We start from the raw sequence: 17,021 nt of genomic DNA, 5'->3' as shown, positions 1-17,021 counted from the left end.
ACAGTGAGTAAAAATCTAGAATTTTCCGAATAACTTTCACCTTCTGGTTAGAAACCTCGCTAATATTTTTTTTTTCAATAACAAAACTTTGAACATCTTCATCAAGCAACAAGCACGAAAATTTTAGCTCAAATTTTCCACTCATCATCGGTCACCCTGTGCGCCGCATCTCCGGTACATGGCTTAAATTGCTTGGCTTATATACCTACTGGCCCGGCTGGAGATGAAACTGCGTGTAGAGTACAAAGCTATAATATAACGCGAAGCAATTTCAATAGTGGAACAATCGCTGCTTGCTTCGTGGTCATCTTCTGACAGTAGATGCCTACCCTCCGCTGCTGTTTTCCTATTTTCGCAGCTTCTACGGGTTTTCTGTACGAGTCGATAGTAACAATTCGCTCACTCATTGATCAAGTCTTATTGTTGAGTAAGTCAACCCTTAGTTTTATCAATGGTGTAAAAGTGATGTTTAGTAACTTCATTCGACAAAAAACGACGTCTTTTAACATCCCCAGAGTATTTAAGATCGATTTGTAGCTTGTGACAAAGTTCTAGACGATGAAGTTCTTCATAAGATTCTCACTTTTAGTTGTTTGTATGTCAAAAGTACCACATGTGGCCAAACTATGTCGCCATTCACCTCTGATACAGAACTCCTATTCCTTACCTCGTCGCGCTGCCAACCGGTGTACGAGAGCCCTCTTTGCCATTTTTGTTTGAAACCGGGCAGGATCGCGTTCTGGCGCTAACCGTTGTCATACAGTTTGTCATCAGCAAACGACCCACTGAAGATCTTTGGGTCGTTTGCTGACAGGAAAGGGGAACAAAGGACACGCACGTGGAACTGTTAATGAATCTGTCATACAATGTAAAGCTTTCGATACGATTAATGCTAATTTCGGGCCGCTCAAAATTATTTCACGCAATCGATATGTCTGTTGTAGCTTCGGTTTATTTACTACCCTCTATTGATTTTGTTGAGACATTCATTCTTTTGCTTTGCTAGTTTTCCTTCTATGAAAAATATTTTTTTAAATATCGATTGTGTATGTTTCAAGACATTTTCTCACTATTTAACGTGAAGTTCAAGCTCAAGCTTACCAACAACTAAAACAATCTGTTAATGATCATTGATCAATGTAAATAAGAAGACACTCCCGATTGCCGACTTCCCGGAGTTCAAGTTGCATGTTAAAAATTCTCGGAAATTGATTGCGAGCGTCCTTCGTATATACTTACATACCTCCTGATCGTTTCCCTTTCATACTAACACAATTCCTTTCCCGTGATGCCCGTGGAGCGGCAGAGGTAGTCTCAGTCTCTATCAACAGCGAGTGTCCAACTAACATTACTTTCCTTCCCCGATAGAACAGCGGACGTGGCAGGCGTCGTTATTGACCATTTTTTATGAAAATGTTGGGTCAGTGAAACATGCACAGCGAGAATGATTTGCTCCACCCAAGCATCATTTTTTTTTTGGTTGACTGCCCATTTTCGCTTATTTGGTCAATCACGAAGTGCAACTACGAGCAGTCTACCTAAGCTAAGCTATACCGTTCACTAAACCATCGGGGCGTTTTTGTGTTTGCAAAATATTGGGCGTAATTGTGCGTGGATGATTGCAATTGCATGTTCGTATTTGTGTATCGTGGCGAAGGGCTCGAGCGTTTGTATGTTAACATGTTTGATCGCGTGGACGTTTGTATGTCGCATGTGCTAGCGTTCGATTGAATGAAGGTGAGATACCGAGGTTCCGGGCAAACACGATTTGCGATCGTGTGGGAATTTGTGCTTGTATAATCTTATAAAGTTGAGATCGCGTTTGTACATTCATAAGTTCTAATGCGTTGATTTTTTTTGTTGAAGACGAACCACTGCGACCAGTATTTAGATCTATTCTCGTAGGATATGTCGATTTAATCACCGGGGCGTTTTTATGTTGGCGAGATCGCAGGATGTACGGTAGGGCTGATAAGAATAATCATCCTGAATTTTTTAAACGGATTCATCGCAAAAGTTACAACACCCATCATGTTTCAATGTTCAAACACGAATCATGTTTTCATGTTAAACATGTTTTCATGTTTCAACATGAATCATGTTTTCATGTTGAAACATGAAAACATGAAGCATGTTTCCATGTTCAGACGTAAACCTTGTTTATATGTTCAAACATGAATCATGTTTTCATGTCAAAACAAGCATCATGTTTTCATGTTCCAACATGTATCATGTTTTCCTGTTCAAACATGAATTATGTTTTCGTGTTCCAACATGAATCATGTTTTCATGTTGAAATATGAACCATGTTCAGAAATTTATATACATGCAAAACTTTATGACAATAATGGTCATAAATAAAATAAAAATTTTGGATAACAATACATTAATGTTCAATTACTAAAATATCAAAAAATTGCAAAAAACCCAATCTTCCCGCGAAAAAACCGTTTTAACCTTGGGTTTTTTCCCCAAAATTATGAAAACCCGATTTGGTACATCACTGCACGCAACATACAAACGCCCACGCGATCGAACACGTTCACGTACAAACGCTCGAGCCCATCGCGATGGTACACGTGATCGTAAAGTTCCTACGCCAGCACAAATCTGAACCGTACTATGAATATCACATTCAGAATCACGGACCGCTGCAACTGGCCTTAAGCAGTGTTTTAGTGGGAGACATTTCCCGTTTCGTCTGCAATTGTAGTGAGTGATTCTGTCGGGGACCTTTTCCTAGACCCCAGTTCTACAGCTCCAGTAGGACTACTCTCAGAAAAATATTAAATATGCTTATAAAAATTGGAAATATTTGTAGTTTCATAGTTTTCAACGAGCTGCACTATTCGCGCCAATGAGGTACTACAGTAACGAGTTGCATCACTAACAGGAAACTTCGCTAATTTGTGAAAGTGTGGGTTTCCAAATGTGGGTACAAATATACTTAATTCACATGTGTGTTTTAAATTGAGCACAGCCACAAATGATGGATGCTAAAAAGGTTTCAAACGATAAATAATGGGATGGTTTCTTAGAATGTGAACTATTTAGTGATTTCTTTGCTTTTAGTTAAAATTTGACAGTTCGAAAGTTTTTTTTCCTCGAATGATATAATTTAACCAAGAGAGCCCATTTCATTTCAAATGTTGACATATGGATAGCTATTCAGATTTGACAGCTGCGAAAACCATGAGTTGGTAGAGGTGTGAACATTAATCGATATTTTAATATTAGTAGTTCGCCTTCTTTATTAAGTATCACTGTCGCAGCCTCAAAATGTAAACATCCGCATCATGAAATTACTCAAATATTGACACAACATGTTTTCGTTACCACCTTTTTCCTTCATTTTATATTCAAAAATATTGACAACCCCAATTAATTTTAACTATCGAGCTGTCAGATTCAACTATCGCACTGTCAAATATAACCATACTCCAGAGCATGATTATTTGGCAAATAACTTTCGAAGTGTCAGATTTTAACCAAAAGTTTAAAATTTCACCACAGCCTTAGTAAAAGACTACTCAACTAAGATTATTCTCTGACGTCTCCAAAGAATCAAAATAGAACCACACATATGAATCTTTCAGCGCTATTAAAATACCCCCTTATCCATTGAATGTCAAAGCCTGCTTGCACATATCTAGGAGCTGATTTTACTTGGCCCTACGTTGTTCTTCCTGTCACACTCTTTTTTCAGTGGTCTGTCATCAGAATCCTTTATAATACCTGTATCCCCAGCTGCAAATCTAAGCAAGCCAACGAAACAATTGATTAACAGGAACAGAACTTTACAACAGTAACGCCACTGCGAACTTAAACTATACTCAAGTCTTCTTTCACGCGAGGAAAAAAGACTTGAGTGTACAGCGTTTGAAAAAAAATCAGCGTAAAAAATCGCCGTAAAACACATAAAAAGACTCGAGTCTATCTACCTATCAGCCAGCAAAAATTGGCTCATACTTGCTGAAACAACCGCCAGCCAGCCGAAGAGCGAGAGATAGAGAGAGCAATCGTGTTGGCTGGCTAATGCTTGACGGCAACGGTGTGTGGGCCGTTCCACTAAGGTGGATTACAAAATTAGGTCCCATGGAGCTGAAGTTGCAGCCCGAACCGGCAGCTAGCTAAGTTGGTTGGTTTGCAGCGGCGGGAAAGGGAGGGGGTTCTTACAGCTGCCTGTCTGCCTGCCTGCGCTCGTGTAGGCATAAGTGGTTTGCTTTGATTGGCTCCTTGGCTGACCGGGTGTCACCGTAAGCCACTGCAGATATGTATAAACAGTGGCAAACAATAGAAACATTAGCAACCAATGCAGCGTATCGTAACGGTTGCCATGACAAGAGGCCGCCAGAGTCACTCTTGAAAAAGTGTACGTCAACATCAGCAAACAATGACAACACAACCCTTTGATCTATTGATTTATCGATCTATGCTCTATCGGTTGCTCAAGCAACCACCTTGTCTTTGCTGACGGATGCACAGCTTGGTTGCCGATCAAATTGCACATGGAGTGAGGCTAACATCAGATGAGTCAAACAGAAAGGAAGGAAGTTCTGTTGCTAGCGTAACCTTCGGAATTGAACGATGTGCGATGTTGCAGCAGCAGGCGAAATTTTTATAGAATCAACTTGTTGCTATGGCAGCGCAGTTTCAAACGGCAAAGCAAAATTGTTTTGGCTGGCAGCGTCCACGGAAAAATTGGCTACGAAACAGAAATCAATCATCGTGGTGTTTTGCATTTGCGCTGCATCGATGATGATATATTTGTTCTGTAAATATTTTTATGTGAAATCGACAGCAAGTTGCTCCAAGTGGGGGACATGTTTTCCACCTTTCAGTAACTTCCGTGCATATATTGAGATAGTCAAGTTCGAATAAATTATTTTTAGTCTGCAGGATCTACCATGACTCATAATTGGAAGAATGTATGAAAAAGTCACTTTTACTTCATTTACGATAATCTCGTAATTATTAGACAAATTGCCTATCTTTGTGATGCGAATATTACACACAGAAAGAGTCATGCTGATTGACGAAGAATAAAGTACTGAGACACTAGAAAGTTTTTTTTTTGGAGAGGTTCACTTAACGCTTCTAGGTTTAATGAAAATGAAATCCGCAAAAAAGAGTACAGAAGATAATGACCTGTAGGTAACAACGTACATCTTTGGTCTTCTTCATCGCGAACGGGTAGTAATTTAATGTCATCGATAACCGAGCTCTGAAAAACCGAGGAATTTGCTACTTTTTTGGCAGAAGCAAAATATAAATATAGCCATGTGTATGCACGAGCAAAAACCGAAACATTCTTCATATTCATAATCTTCTATGGTAAATGATATCGTTGAAAAACGTGAATTCGGTAAATGTTTCAAACTGATATTGCAGTATCGTTTTGCGATGTTTATCATTTAACGGATCAAAAGATTCAAAGTTGAGAACTGTTTTCTCATTTATAATAGTTTATAATTCAGGTGTTGGGACGTGGAGTATTCATGATCGCGTGGGAACGAGCGTTGATATGTACGCTTGAGACCGCAATTAAGAAATTTATAAGTGCTGAAACGTATACTTAATCAACTTAATTTTGTCATGTTTGCAGTAAGCCGTGTGGTGTCCGTCGGACTAATTTTTTTTGCACTAGTTCAGTTCATATCCTCTATCCATTATATATTGAGTGAATCACTGACATATAGTCACCTTTTCTGATTCGCTAATCCCGATTGTGTACCAACGTTTTAGGTCCCTTCTGGCAGTTGTACAAAAGCCGTAAAAGATGAAGTCTAATTCTACATTAAGTAACAGCATATATTAATATACACCGGCTCTTCCACGCCAAAATAGAACTTTTAAAGCTTTGGTTTAAAAATCGTATTTAAAAAAGCAAACTTTCGAGTAGGAAATTCTTTGAGTTGGCCTAAGATGAAGCTGTCCAATTGCACAAAAAGTTTTTTGTGCGGCAAGCGGTCTGTAGATGTGTCAAATAAGCCAGTTTGTTTTATTAAATTAGGAACCGTTTACCGACAAATCTACATTGACGAATGCCTCCAAACATGACTTCTTGAGGTCTCATGATGGTCTGACACAAGTGTTGTGCTACTTTTGCTATCCTATACAGTGGTAAACATTTCAACACTTCAAAACTTCACTCTGTCAGAAAATGTGGGGCCATCGGAAGCTAAAACTTCGTAAAATCGCACTCCAGCTCCTTGCTTCAAAATCATCCAGTGCAGTACTCTGCGTCATCCTTCGAGTTTGAACCGCTCATATGGTACTCGGTACATTGGTCATTACCGACGCCAGAGAGGTGACTCCACTATCTGGACTAGATATCGATCCATCAACTCATGGGCTGGGGACCAACGGCTTTACTTCCCTTCCGAAAGAAGACGTGACCACAGATTTTTTCACCTCAGAAAAATTTCAGCGACTTCGTCTGGGATTGATCCCAGACCAACTGGAATGAGTGGCGGTCACGCTCATCAGTCAACCACCGGCGCCGTCACTAAAACATTTACGTATCCTACAATCAATAAACTATTCAAACTTTTATGCACGAAAATATATTCGCTTGTTTGAGGCGAATCCTCCGTGGTACTTATGGGAGTTTTACTGAGTCGGGGCCTTTCGTTAAGTAAATACCACATCAACACTTCCTTTCTCGTATCCCAAGTTACGGTAAAGATGGTCGTGGCCCGCAATGGTGGTGCTCAGGCGAAATTCTCGCTTGGACTGGATCAATTTACAAACAATGATCATCAAGTAGTCTACTGCGAAGTATACCGTGCTTACGCAACGCAACGCTTGCTTTGTACTGAAAATGATTTGGAATTGATCATTAAAGAGTTAACAAGAAGCAATATTTCCGATGGCCAGCTGCTTGAAGTTCAAATTGCTCGTTTCGAACTATCGGAAAATGATCGCGAGCGACTTTTGCACATACAGTGAAGGCCCATTTTTATCAGAACCTTGGTGAATTTTAGGCTGATAAAACGGGGACATTGACAAAGCGGGACATACATTTTTCTTTCTTTTTAAGAAACCGAAGCTATTAAAATATTCTTCTTCAATCCCTAGATATAGCCTCATAACCCTTTCTAATAATTTAGTGTCAATTTCTGGTAAGACGACAGTGCGAAATACAAAAAAAAATTTTGCCTGATTCGGATCTCTAAGATATGAAAAATATGCTCAAGAAAGGGTTTGCTCGAATTCAACTTAGTTCGTCTGCTAGGACCCGTTAAACTACCAACTATCAATTTTCATATGAGACTGCTAAAATCGGGTCAATAAGCTGATAAAATCGGGGCTTATAAAATTAGGTCTTTACTGTATTGCTAAGATCATATTGTCTATAGATGAAAAGATATCTCTATTATATTCCACGCGGCTTTATTTTTTGATGTAACGTCTTGTTTGGCAAATCCTCACTATTCTTCTGTTCAATTAGTTGCATACTGCACGGAAAACTGTGATTTTTAGTACTGAAAATGCATAAAGTAGGTTGTCCCATGCAAATCCTTATATAAATTTTAAACACAATGCGCTACGCCGGATCATAACCTTTAAAAGTGACTTAAAAAACTGACAAAAAAACTTTCTTACCCTTGAAATCTTCATGGAACTATGAGGACAAAAACGCACTCTTCTGTGCCCTACATCACGACAACGATCCTAATTGCGGCTGTACCATGGGAACACTACAGTGCATTACTGATGTTGAGAATACCCATTAGACATTGCTGACAATGAAGACCACACAAGCATGTATTACAATTTTGATAATTTTCAAACCAAATCATATTACATGTACCACTACCAACATAGCATCATATATTGGTACTGGAGAAACGATTTGGATAGGGAGAGTGGAAATGTCAACTTCCTGCTGCTAACATTTCGTGGACCAACGGCGGGCTCATCTTTCCACCTATTGGGAATGCTTTACAATACAATGGCTTGCTTTGCGGTTGACTCTGAACATTGGAAGACGATTCTCAAACACTCCAGTGGACCGCGTACGAGCGAAGTGATTACTCTTGAGTAAGCGAATTGCGTCTGCCGGGCAACCTTTCTCCTTTTTGACCTTTCATAGTGTGTTTATCTGAATACGTTTAATGGCTGATGATTCAACAAGTAGTAATGTAAGAGCAGGTCATTGCAATAAAACGGTTGTTTTGCTACTATAGGTGGCAGTAACACACCATCATTATCAAAAAATGATCATTCAGCCCCACCCTAATGTATGTGTATGTTGTCTAGTGTATTCGAGGATCATTTCCTTTTTTAAGAGCGTTCGAAATGAAGGCATGGACCTGGGCTTCTAGGACTGAGGATATGGGCTTCCGGACATGACCGATTCATGATCTGGACGGGAACGGGAGTTTGTATGTTCGCATTTGATTTACAAAGTGTTAACACGTTCACGGTTTGTTGTGTTTGTGAGATCTCGGGCCTAGATGTGCAAAGATGATTGCGATTGCATGTTTGCCTTTGCGATCATGTTTGTGTTATCGCGAATGACGCGAGCGTTTGTATGTGAACGGGTCTGATCGTCTGGGCTTATGTGTGCCACGTATATGTAACTTCGCGCGTATAAATTTGTTCGTATAACATTGCAATCGCTTGCATACACGCGATTACTCGCGAGTAGGCTCGGTCGACCGCACGAACATCAGTATAGAGAGAAATTTACCGCCCGGGAATTCACAGAAGGATAAATTCCGGACAGAGAACTATCTGACAATGTCGTGACAAATGGCTCAAGAAAGCGGGTATCAGTGTCGGGAGGAATTCCTCCGTCGAAGCGCTCTCAGTAAGAGTGGGATGAGTTTACCGCCGGAGACTATCCGAGTAGATCGTGGTAAGGCTGGAAGTTGAATCTAAATGGCTTATGGTTATGGAATCAGCAGCTAAACGGCTCACTGAGACGAGAGCTAAAAGGCGTCATAATAGATGGGGACGGAAAGCAAAAGACGAGTCAAGAGATCAATGGCTCAAAGTTCGAGCCATTTCCTGAACCAAGTGAGGCTCCGAAATAGCTGCGGAAAACTCGTGAACAAAAGAGGTGCGACGAACGCACAAGCACACGGTTATAGACACGTTACAAACGCTCGAGCCGTTCGCAGCATTACAAATAGTTGCAACCACGTTTATTCACGCATTCTACGGCCACGGTATCGCAAACATAAAATCGGCCCGGCGATTAAGTCTACGTGTTAGTGCTTGTGAAATTTTCTACACGGTTACAAGCGCCAACATATAAACGCCCGCTCCCGTGCGCGATCATGAATCATACTCGTCGGGGAACTGCCGCGCTAAAATACTGCACTTATATATAGACTAGACAGTAAGTCTCAGGGCGCCATAGTTGAAGATTCCAGTGAGAACGGGGAGCTTACTTTCTTCTTTCATCTAAACCGTATAATCAAAATGAAACATCAGAATGGCGGCCCGCGCAGATATTCAAAAGTAACAGCCATTGTGTAAATGGCTACACCTTTATATAAAAAAAATTCTAAAACGCGAAGTTAGACACACGCTAGCATACGTGACATGAAAAGCGCACCTGCGATCAAACATGTTACCATTTAAAACGCTTGAGTCCTCCGCGATAAAACAAATCAGGTTAAGTATGTAAATACGCAATCGCGATCATCCGAGCACACCTACGCCCACAATCTCGCATACACAAAAATACTCTAATGATCAAGTCAACACGTTAGCACTTACGAATTTAAAAAAGGGGACCTTGACGCGGTCTTAAGTGCAATTATACCAACGCCTGTTTCCACGCGATCGTGAAACGTTACTCCCGGAAGCCCCTACCCATAACATAAAAAACACTCCTTTATACTAGACAATAAGCTTCAGGGTATCAATGCCGAGAACTCTAGTGATACACTCAAAACTAATTAGCGGTCTGCGCGAACATCAAGAATCCACGCGATCAAACACGTTGACATACAAACGCTCGTGCTTCTCGCGACCATCCACGCAAGGTTACGTCCACGATCTCGCCAACGTGAAAATGGCCCGGTGATTAGGTGAACTTTTTTGCACAATCCTGAAATTTCCAGTGAGTGATTCTGACAGGGAGCCCTATCGAGAATCCAGCTTTACAGCTCCAGTTGGATACTCTAAGAAAGTTAGGTACGGGATAACAAATCAGCTTTTGTATTATGTTTCTATAGCCTAATATTTTTTGTACTATAATTTTTAATAATAACCATTTTGGTGAAAACCTTACAATGAAAATAAATTTTAAGAAAGGGTAACAAATTTTACAACATTTTACAGGGAAACAAACGTAGATTTTTTTACCTGCGCCGAGTTTAGTGCATATACGGTACAACCAATAGTAGTAGATGGGGTGGGCTAGTACTGGACATGTGGCCTTCGACTGGCATGCTGCCGTAATATGCAAACAGTTCCACCTGCATGGGAAAACCTTAACAAGTGGGGCTTGTCGTAGCGTGGCAAGGTCGTCTTGAATGTATTAAAACACGTTACGGTAACTAATAAAAAATTATTCCGCGACTAAAAATTAATATCTTCTGTACTGATTTACTGTGGTAACTTACGTTTAGGCTCTTCTAACTACATCATGTTCTGTATCCAACTATAAGCATTGTAATGTATCTGAAACTCGTGGAAGGTGATTCACTTGAACTCTGGTCCTTTCTCCTCAAATGGACCAATATTCTTTGAAAATTTTATTTTGTAGATATACCATAAGTCTAATTCTCAACTTTTTTCTTTTTCATTTTGCAGAATCCTGTTCCGTACGCTCAATCATCAGTACGACTACACCTTTGACTGGACGATGCTGAAACAGCGAGGGATCCTGAAGAGTGGCACCAACGCGTTGCCTCATGCAACAGGCGAAGGTAATCGCGAGGAACGGCGTGATAAGGATAAGCAACCTACTGAAACTGAAAAATAGAAATTTTAAAATTCTTTTTTTATGTGTAAAATATATAATATTACTAAACTTCAGTAAACTGGAAACAAAGGGAAGAGACCGAAACGAAGCAAAAAACATGAAAAAAGGTAGCAGCGGACAAAGAGAAAGGAACAAGAGTAGAACTACAGGCTAACGAAAGCTAGTGATGAACGCATCGTATTCGAGGTAAGATTCTGTAAAACCCTGCAACAGCGAGACACACTTGGATGCAAACCTAGTGAAGTGGGAATTTGAGTTGAAGGAAATAATAAAAAAGGAAGAAAACAAAACATTAGCAAACTCTAACTTTAATTAAACAAAAGTATGTATAATTAAAAATAATATTAGTAATTTAAATATTGATTAAAAGAATGCGCCAAGATTTGTGAACTGCGAATGTGGGACCGGGCGAAAACTAAACAAAAGAACTGCACTTCCCTGTCGGGCGTTCTTGCATTCGCAGTCGGCGCTGCAGGCTGCTCACAAACAGCGACACAAAACGCGTACATGCCCACGCCACGGACATAAACGACGGTAACTTTTCTGTCACGGTATTCCCTTCCGCCCCCCACCCTCCCTGTCTGAATATTTGTAGCCAGCAAATGATCGTACGGAAGCACTCACACAAACAGACACACCAACACAGCAATCATACTATACAAAACAGGAACAGGAACGTTTCTCTCGTGTTGGAAACTACACTGCTACAGATAATCGTTTGAAACGGCAATGCTATTATTACTATTACTATTACAACAAACAAATGGATAGCCCAACTCATCGGGATCCAATTTTGCGTATTGATTAGTTTTCCAATTAGTTTTAGTTCAAACATTTTAATATTTCTTCTGCCTTCGAAGTAAACTTGGCGAAACAGAGAAAAAACGGATGAACTAACTGAAACAATAATAAATGGTAAATGAACACAGCCACTACAGCAAAATAAAGAAAAGTAAAATAATGTTTGTTTGTGTAGAAATAAACCAACCCCTCAAGTATGTACTCTGAATAAACTGTGCACTCTTGGATGAAACCTGAGAACGCGCCCGACCTATTTCCGTTTGGTGTCAGCGCCTACTATTTAGTTATCATCCCACTTCTCTCAAAAGTGTTGGTTGTTTTCATTTCATTACAGTAACATGAATGAAAACCTACCAAAAATAAAATTTATCAATCACCCCCCCTGACATTACATTCGTGTTTCGTTAGTTATTGTTTTCACAAATGCTAGTATTTAGTTTTCTAACTGCGTGAATGTGCCGCAGGAGCAGCTTTTCGTATATGATTCAAGCCACTCTTTCTGATTGAGTAAGAAGCAAAACATAATACAGTCGAGATATGTTAGAGTAACAAAAAATCACGAGAAAAATTATAAATATTATCGAATATATTATCAGCAAAACAAATTAAGTGTAAATATATTAAAGATGAAATGAACAAACAAGCAAAAAAAATAAACGACAAAATGGAACAAACAATGTTGGATTCAGGAACTTCGCAATTCTCTTGAGCAAAGCTACGTATGGATGCTAGGAAACCACCCGATTGGACCTTTGACGAAAAAAAATGCAGCAAAAATTGACAGCAACACTTTTCTAAATCATCATAACTAAGAACACACAATCAATAACTATGACTGTAACATTGTTTGTTGGATTGGGATTATAGGAAAAACAAAAATACGGACGGAAACACATCCCTGGTGCTCCAATCGACTTTTGGCAAACAGGGCTTCGAAGATTGTTGTCCAGGATAATTGGAACAGTTCCCCAAAAACACGATAGAATTACAAAAAAAACAAGAAACAGTTGACTAGAGGGAGATGCAAAAAAAACAGTAACATGATGGGTAAAAAAAGCGGTCGCAGTCGGACGAGAAGATGCGAGAGAAACATACATCCGAAGTAGAAAAAGGATTAATTACACTAGGGAATAATGATTATTATTTTTTCTTGAATGAAGAATAAAATGGTAGGTCGATGAAGAAGCAAACAGTTATGAAATAAAGAAAACTAAACAAAACAAAACCCACTACAAACTGGAATGGTTGATGTCGATTGGGGAATATTGAGAAATTTTCCTTTATTTTACGCATGTGTATTCGATCATCAAAAGTAAACGATAAATTTGGATTTGCGAGTCACACACGTAAGATCTGTCGCGGATTATTATTGCAATCGGAACTCATGGTGTACCCCTCTCGTTGTTAACAATTCAACGAGCGTAATTACAGCATATCAACCCAAAACATTGCAGTAGCCATCATCGGAAATGGAAACCATGAGCTTCCAGCCAGTCAGTTTTCTCAGGCAAGTATACATGATACAATATTGTCTTTGTTCTCTGATGGATTTTCCACTTTCAGCACAAACTTGAGCCTCAATATCCATGAGCTCTGTCAGAACAGTGATTGATCCAGTTGAACGGTTACATGGTATGATCAAAAACAACTTATGTGTGCTGAAACTGGGCTTCAACTATTACGAAAGTTTGCACGACGCCACCCGCGTTACGACTTGGTAAGGCAAAACTGGTATCAAAGGACGTCAGTTGTGGTTGTCTGTGGTCAATCGGCCCACAGCCTCTATTGATTATTAGAATTCGAATTTTCATTAGTGCTGGGGTTGTTATTTTCATTATCGCTCCAGACCAGTCTATTCTCAGCCACCAAAGGCATCAGTCACTATACCAGTGTGCTCTCTGCTGCTATCCAAGCCAACGCAAACGGTTGCTTTTTTCTTGTGTGCATTGTCTGAAGAACAAAGGGAACCGTTACTATTATTCTTGTGATATATCAAGATGACTGAATCTCGTCAACAAAATGTGATTCTTCGGCCTAACACGGTGGCCATTGACTTCCGGTCTTTCCGCATAAGACCGAGTATTGGTGTTGTGGAACATTTGCTGATGGTGAAAACGCAGCTTCGGTATTCGGAAGTCAGTTTCATCCAGCTGGAGCACGTCAGACACGCGGTGCTGGTAACGTTCAACAAATTCGCCCAGACGAAAAAAATCATTTCGCAACAAAACTTGAAGCACGTGCTTGATTGTGACATCGCTATAATCAGGATCCCAATAGTCAAGTCAAATTACATGATTTAGCACCACGTACTTGCAAAGTGGCCATTAAAAGATTCATGTCCTATTTCGAAGAAGTAGAATCCATTACGGAGGACACGTCGAGAAACTACTTTCCAGGTATTTCAAATGGTGTTTTTGTAGTGAGAGTGCGGGTAGACCAACTCATTCTCTCGTCCCTTACCCTGCAGTATAAAACAGAAGGGGGAGATACCATTATACAACGAACCCTTTGTACATATCAAGGGCAAACTATCACGTGCCAGTTCTGTGAACAAACGGCACATTTCGGAAAACCCTGCCTAGAAACCACTGGAGAAAGCTTACCCGCAGAAGGAAATACCCAGGCTCCAACGACGTTTCCTGAACCACAAACGGTTGCCAAATTTGTGGCTGCTGTTCAGGCAGTAACTGCAAAAGCTGCGTCAAGCACTTCAAATTCAACAACCATTGAAAAAGCTACCTCCAAAGATACAGAGTTCACACTCGTGACCCGCAAGGGCAAGAAGCCAGGAAAAACAGCTGATCACGAGTATCAAGGTAGTAATCAGGATGATGATACGGACGACAACGATATGGATGACCCCGAAGATCCAGTTAGAGAGAAAACTAACATTTTCCCGAATCGAAAAAAGATCTCCGCTCGCACGGGATATTATAGGCTCTAAATAAATGAAAGTATATTTTTTATTTTTTACATCTTGTAAATATATAAAAGACCCACGGCTCCTCTGAGCTAACGCATTGAGCCGTGTCAAATAAACGAATTGTAAAAAAAATTATCGTTCCAGATACTATGGTACAGCAAAATACACGGGAAGGTTGCTGATCTTAGCACGGAAAATCCTTGTTCTAGTTGGAACGTTGTGGATTAATCATTTAATCAATCAGGAATTATATAAGTGATAACCAATATGTAAGAGCAAGTAACGGCCAAAAGGATGGAAAAGCAACATATTTAAAGCACTAAAAAGAAGGAGCACAAAAGGACGAATCAGCTGAGAACTTGCTTATACATAACTACAACACTAATCATTATAATTAAAAAATATCTCGTATCAGAAAATCAAAACTATTCTACTATCTCTTAATTTTCTACCTCCGACTATATTGACGGCGGCTGTCTGGGGAAGAAACTAGCGTTCTATGTGGCCTAGAACATACGAATGGTTAGCCTTAGTAGATCCTTATCAATATAATGACTAGATGGGCAGACGTGAGCTAATAAATGACAATGACATACTGTGTAACGTTAATGCAACATAACTCACCATTGTTCATTATGCCCGTTCATGTTTTTCGTGTAAATTTTGTTCTAATGTTTCAAAACGAACTACAGTGTTGATGTAGATAGATGAAGAAATTTTTGTTTCATATTTGTAAATTAATGTAGACCAAGTTCAAAAAATGAAACTACTAGAGCGAGTAACGGGCGCAACGGATCCAGAGGCACCAGTCCGCACCTCGCTGTGGGGCTGAAAGAGCCTTGCTCTTTCAGCCCCAGCTAACAGCCAAGAAGAGCGAAGCAGGTTGAACAGCGGCTGTTCCTAGGAACAGCCGGTACGGTGTCTTCTAGGAGCATTTGCGTGGAACATAGTATCCGGGAATGCGTCAGCCAATCTTGCACCTCGAGCTAAGAACCGTTGTCGGTGTAGCTAACAAAACGACCCAGGAGTTGTCACCCGACTTCATATTAGCAGCATCCGTAAAAAAAAACAATATCAGTAGCGAGAGAAGGGAATGAAAATTGATACAATTGATAACTTGAATGTTTCCTCTTCGTTTCCTTACGAAATCAGTAGCTCTTGGTAGACACGCCTAGGCCGCCCTGTTATCAATATAGTCTGCCGGGAAGTTGATCCCCTGCAGTTGGCTGGCAAACCATAATAAAATCATCTGGGACGAATCCTTGGAACAAGAATGACGAAAAATCAGAGTGAGATCCGAACGTTTGTAGCGGCTACACATCAGAGTATGGAATTTTTAATGAGCTGAGCGGAGTTGAAAAAATGCATTTGCAAAAAGGTTCGCTAACGCAGCATTCAGACTCAATTCAAATTACCGGGACTACTAAGTGTGTGTTGAAGACGCCAAGTCCCAACTAGGAATCATCCAGAGACAGACATGATTCAAAACAAACAACATGAAATGCAAGTGGATGGCTCTCCTCAAGCCAAATAGTATAATTTTGGAAGAGAAGGTATAGTGCCGGATCATATCAGTCAAATCAAATCAGAAGAATTCATGAATACAGATATCAAAGTCAATGTATGGAAGGAGGAAACAAGCGGAATCAGAATATTCTATACCGTCACCTGTTCTAATTCCACGCAGCGTCTAATACCCCGTTTTTTTCTAAAACACCACCATGATGAGACATTATTATTTTAAAAGTTTCATTGCGTTTTTCACAACGTCAGGGTACAAATGTTTGAATAGCTTGGTGCACATTGCGGAATGACAAAAAAACAAAAACGCATACTCCGAACTGTCAAACGTCCGCTTAGCAAAATGGCTAAAGGTGCGTGAAAATTTCGAAGTGATTTTTCTTCTATTTTTTAGTAAATTCAAGGCTATACTGCATTTATTTCATTCCCACGGATAAGAACTGTTAGGTAATCATCGATTTCGGAACACTGTTTATTTTGGTGCTTTTTTTATTGGTAAACAAATTGTCAAGAAATTCGAGCTTCACCATACTAATTCATGCGTAATAACGTGGCTATGGTCGCTCCCAAAAAAAAAACGTATGCTGTACCATCTGGAGCAACTATACAAAGCAGTGGATAGTGTGACGAAAGGTGAATCTGTCCGAGCTGCGTCTCGTTGGTGTGACGTTCCGGAAAACACCATCCCCGATAAAATCAAACAGCGATATTCGACTTCTACACCAGAAGCATCGCCCATCATCAGGCTTGAGGCTGAAGATCGTATGGTTGATTGGTATGGTCAAGGTAGGGCTCCCCATAAATACACTACGTCTTCGAGCTTTTGTT

At 40.1% G+C, this 17,021-nt stretch overlaps 1 protein-coding gene across 1 annotated transcript in view; it reads left to right on the top strand.

The window, feature by feature from the left end:
• The window catches only part of LOC131691503 (casein kinase I-like), a 55,589-nt gene extending 42,615 nt beyond the window's left edge, over positions 1 to 12,974 (top strand). Inside the window, exon 2 of the mRNA XM_058977959.1 lies at positions 10,777 to 12,974. Within this exon, the coding sequence (XP_058833942.1) occupies positions 10,777 to 10,948 (172 nt within the window). The 3' untranslated portion in view covers positions 10,949 to 12,974. The remainder of the gene's footprint in view (positions 1 to 10,776) is intronic.
• The last annotated feature ends 4,047 nt before the right edge of the window (positions 12,975 to 17,021 follow it).

Source organism: Topomyia yanbarensis, chromosome 1, assembly GCF_030247195.1.
Source record: "Topomyia yanbarensis strain Yona2022 chromosome 1, ASM3024719v1, whole genome shotgun sequence".
Lineage (NCBI taxonomy): Eukaryota > Metazoa > Arthropoda > Insecta > Diptera > Culicidae > Topomyia > Topomyia yanbarensis.
Note: the sequence above shows the minus strand (reverse complement) of the source record. Positions and strands in the feature narration are given on the sequence as shown.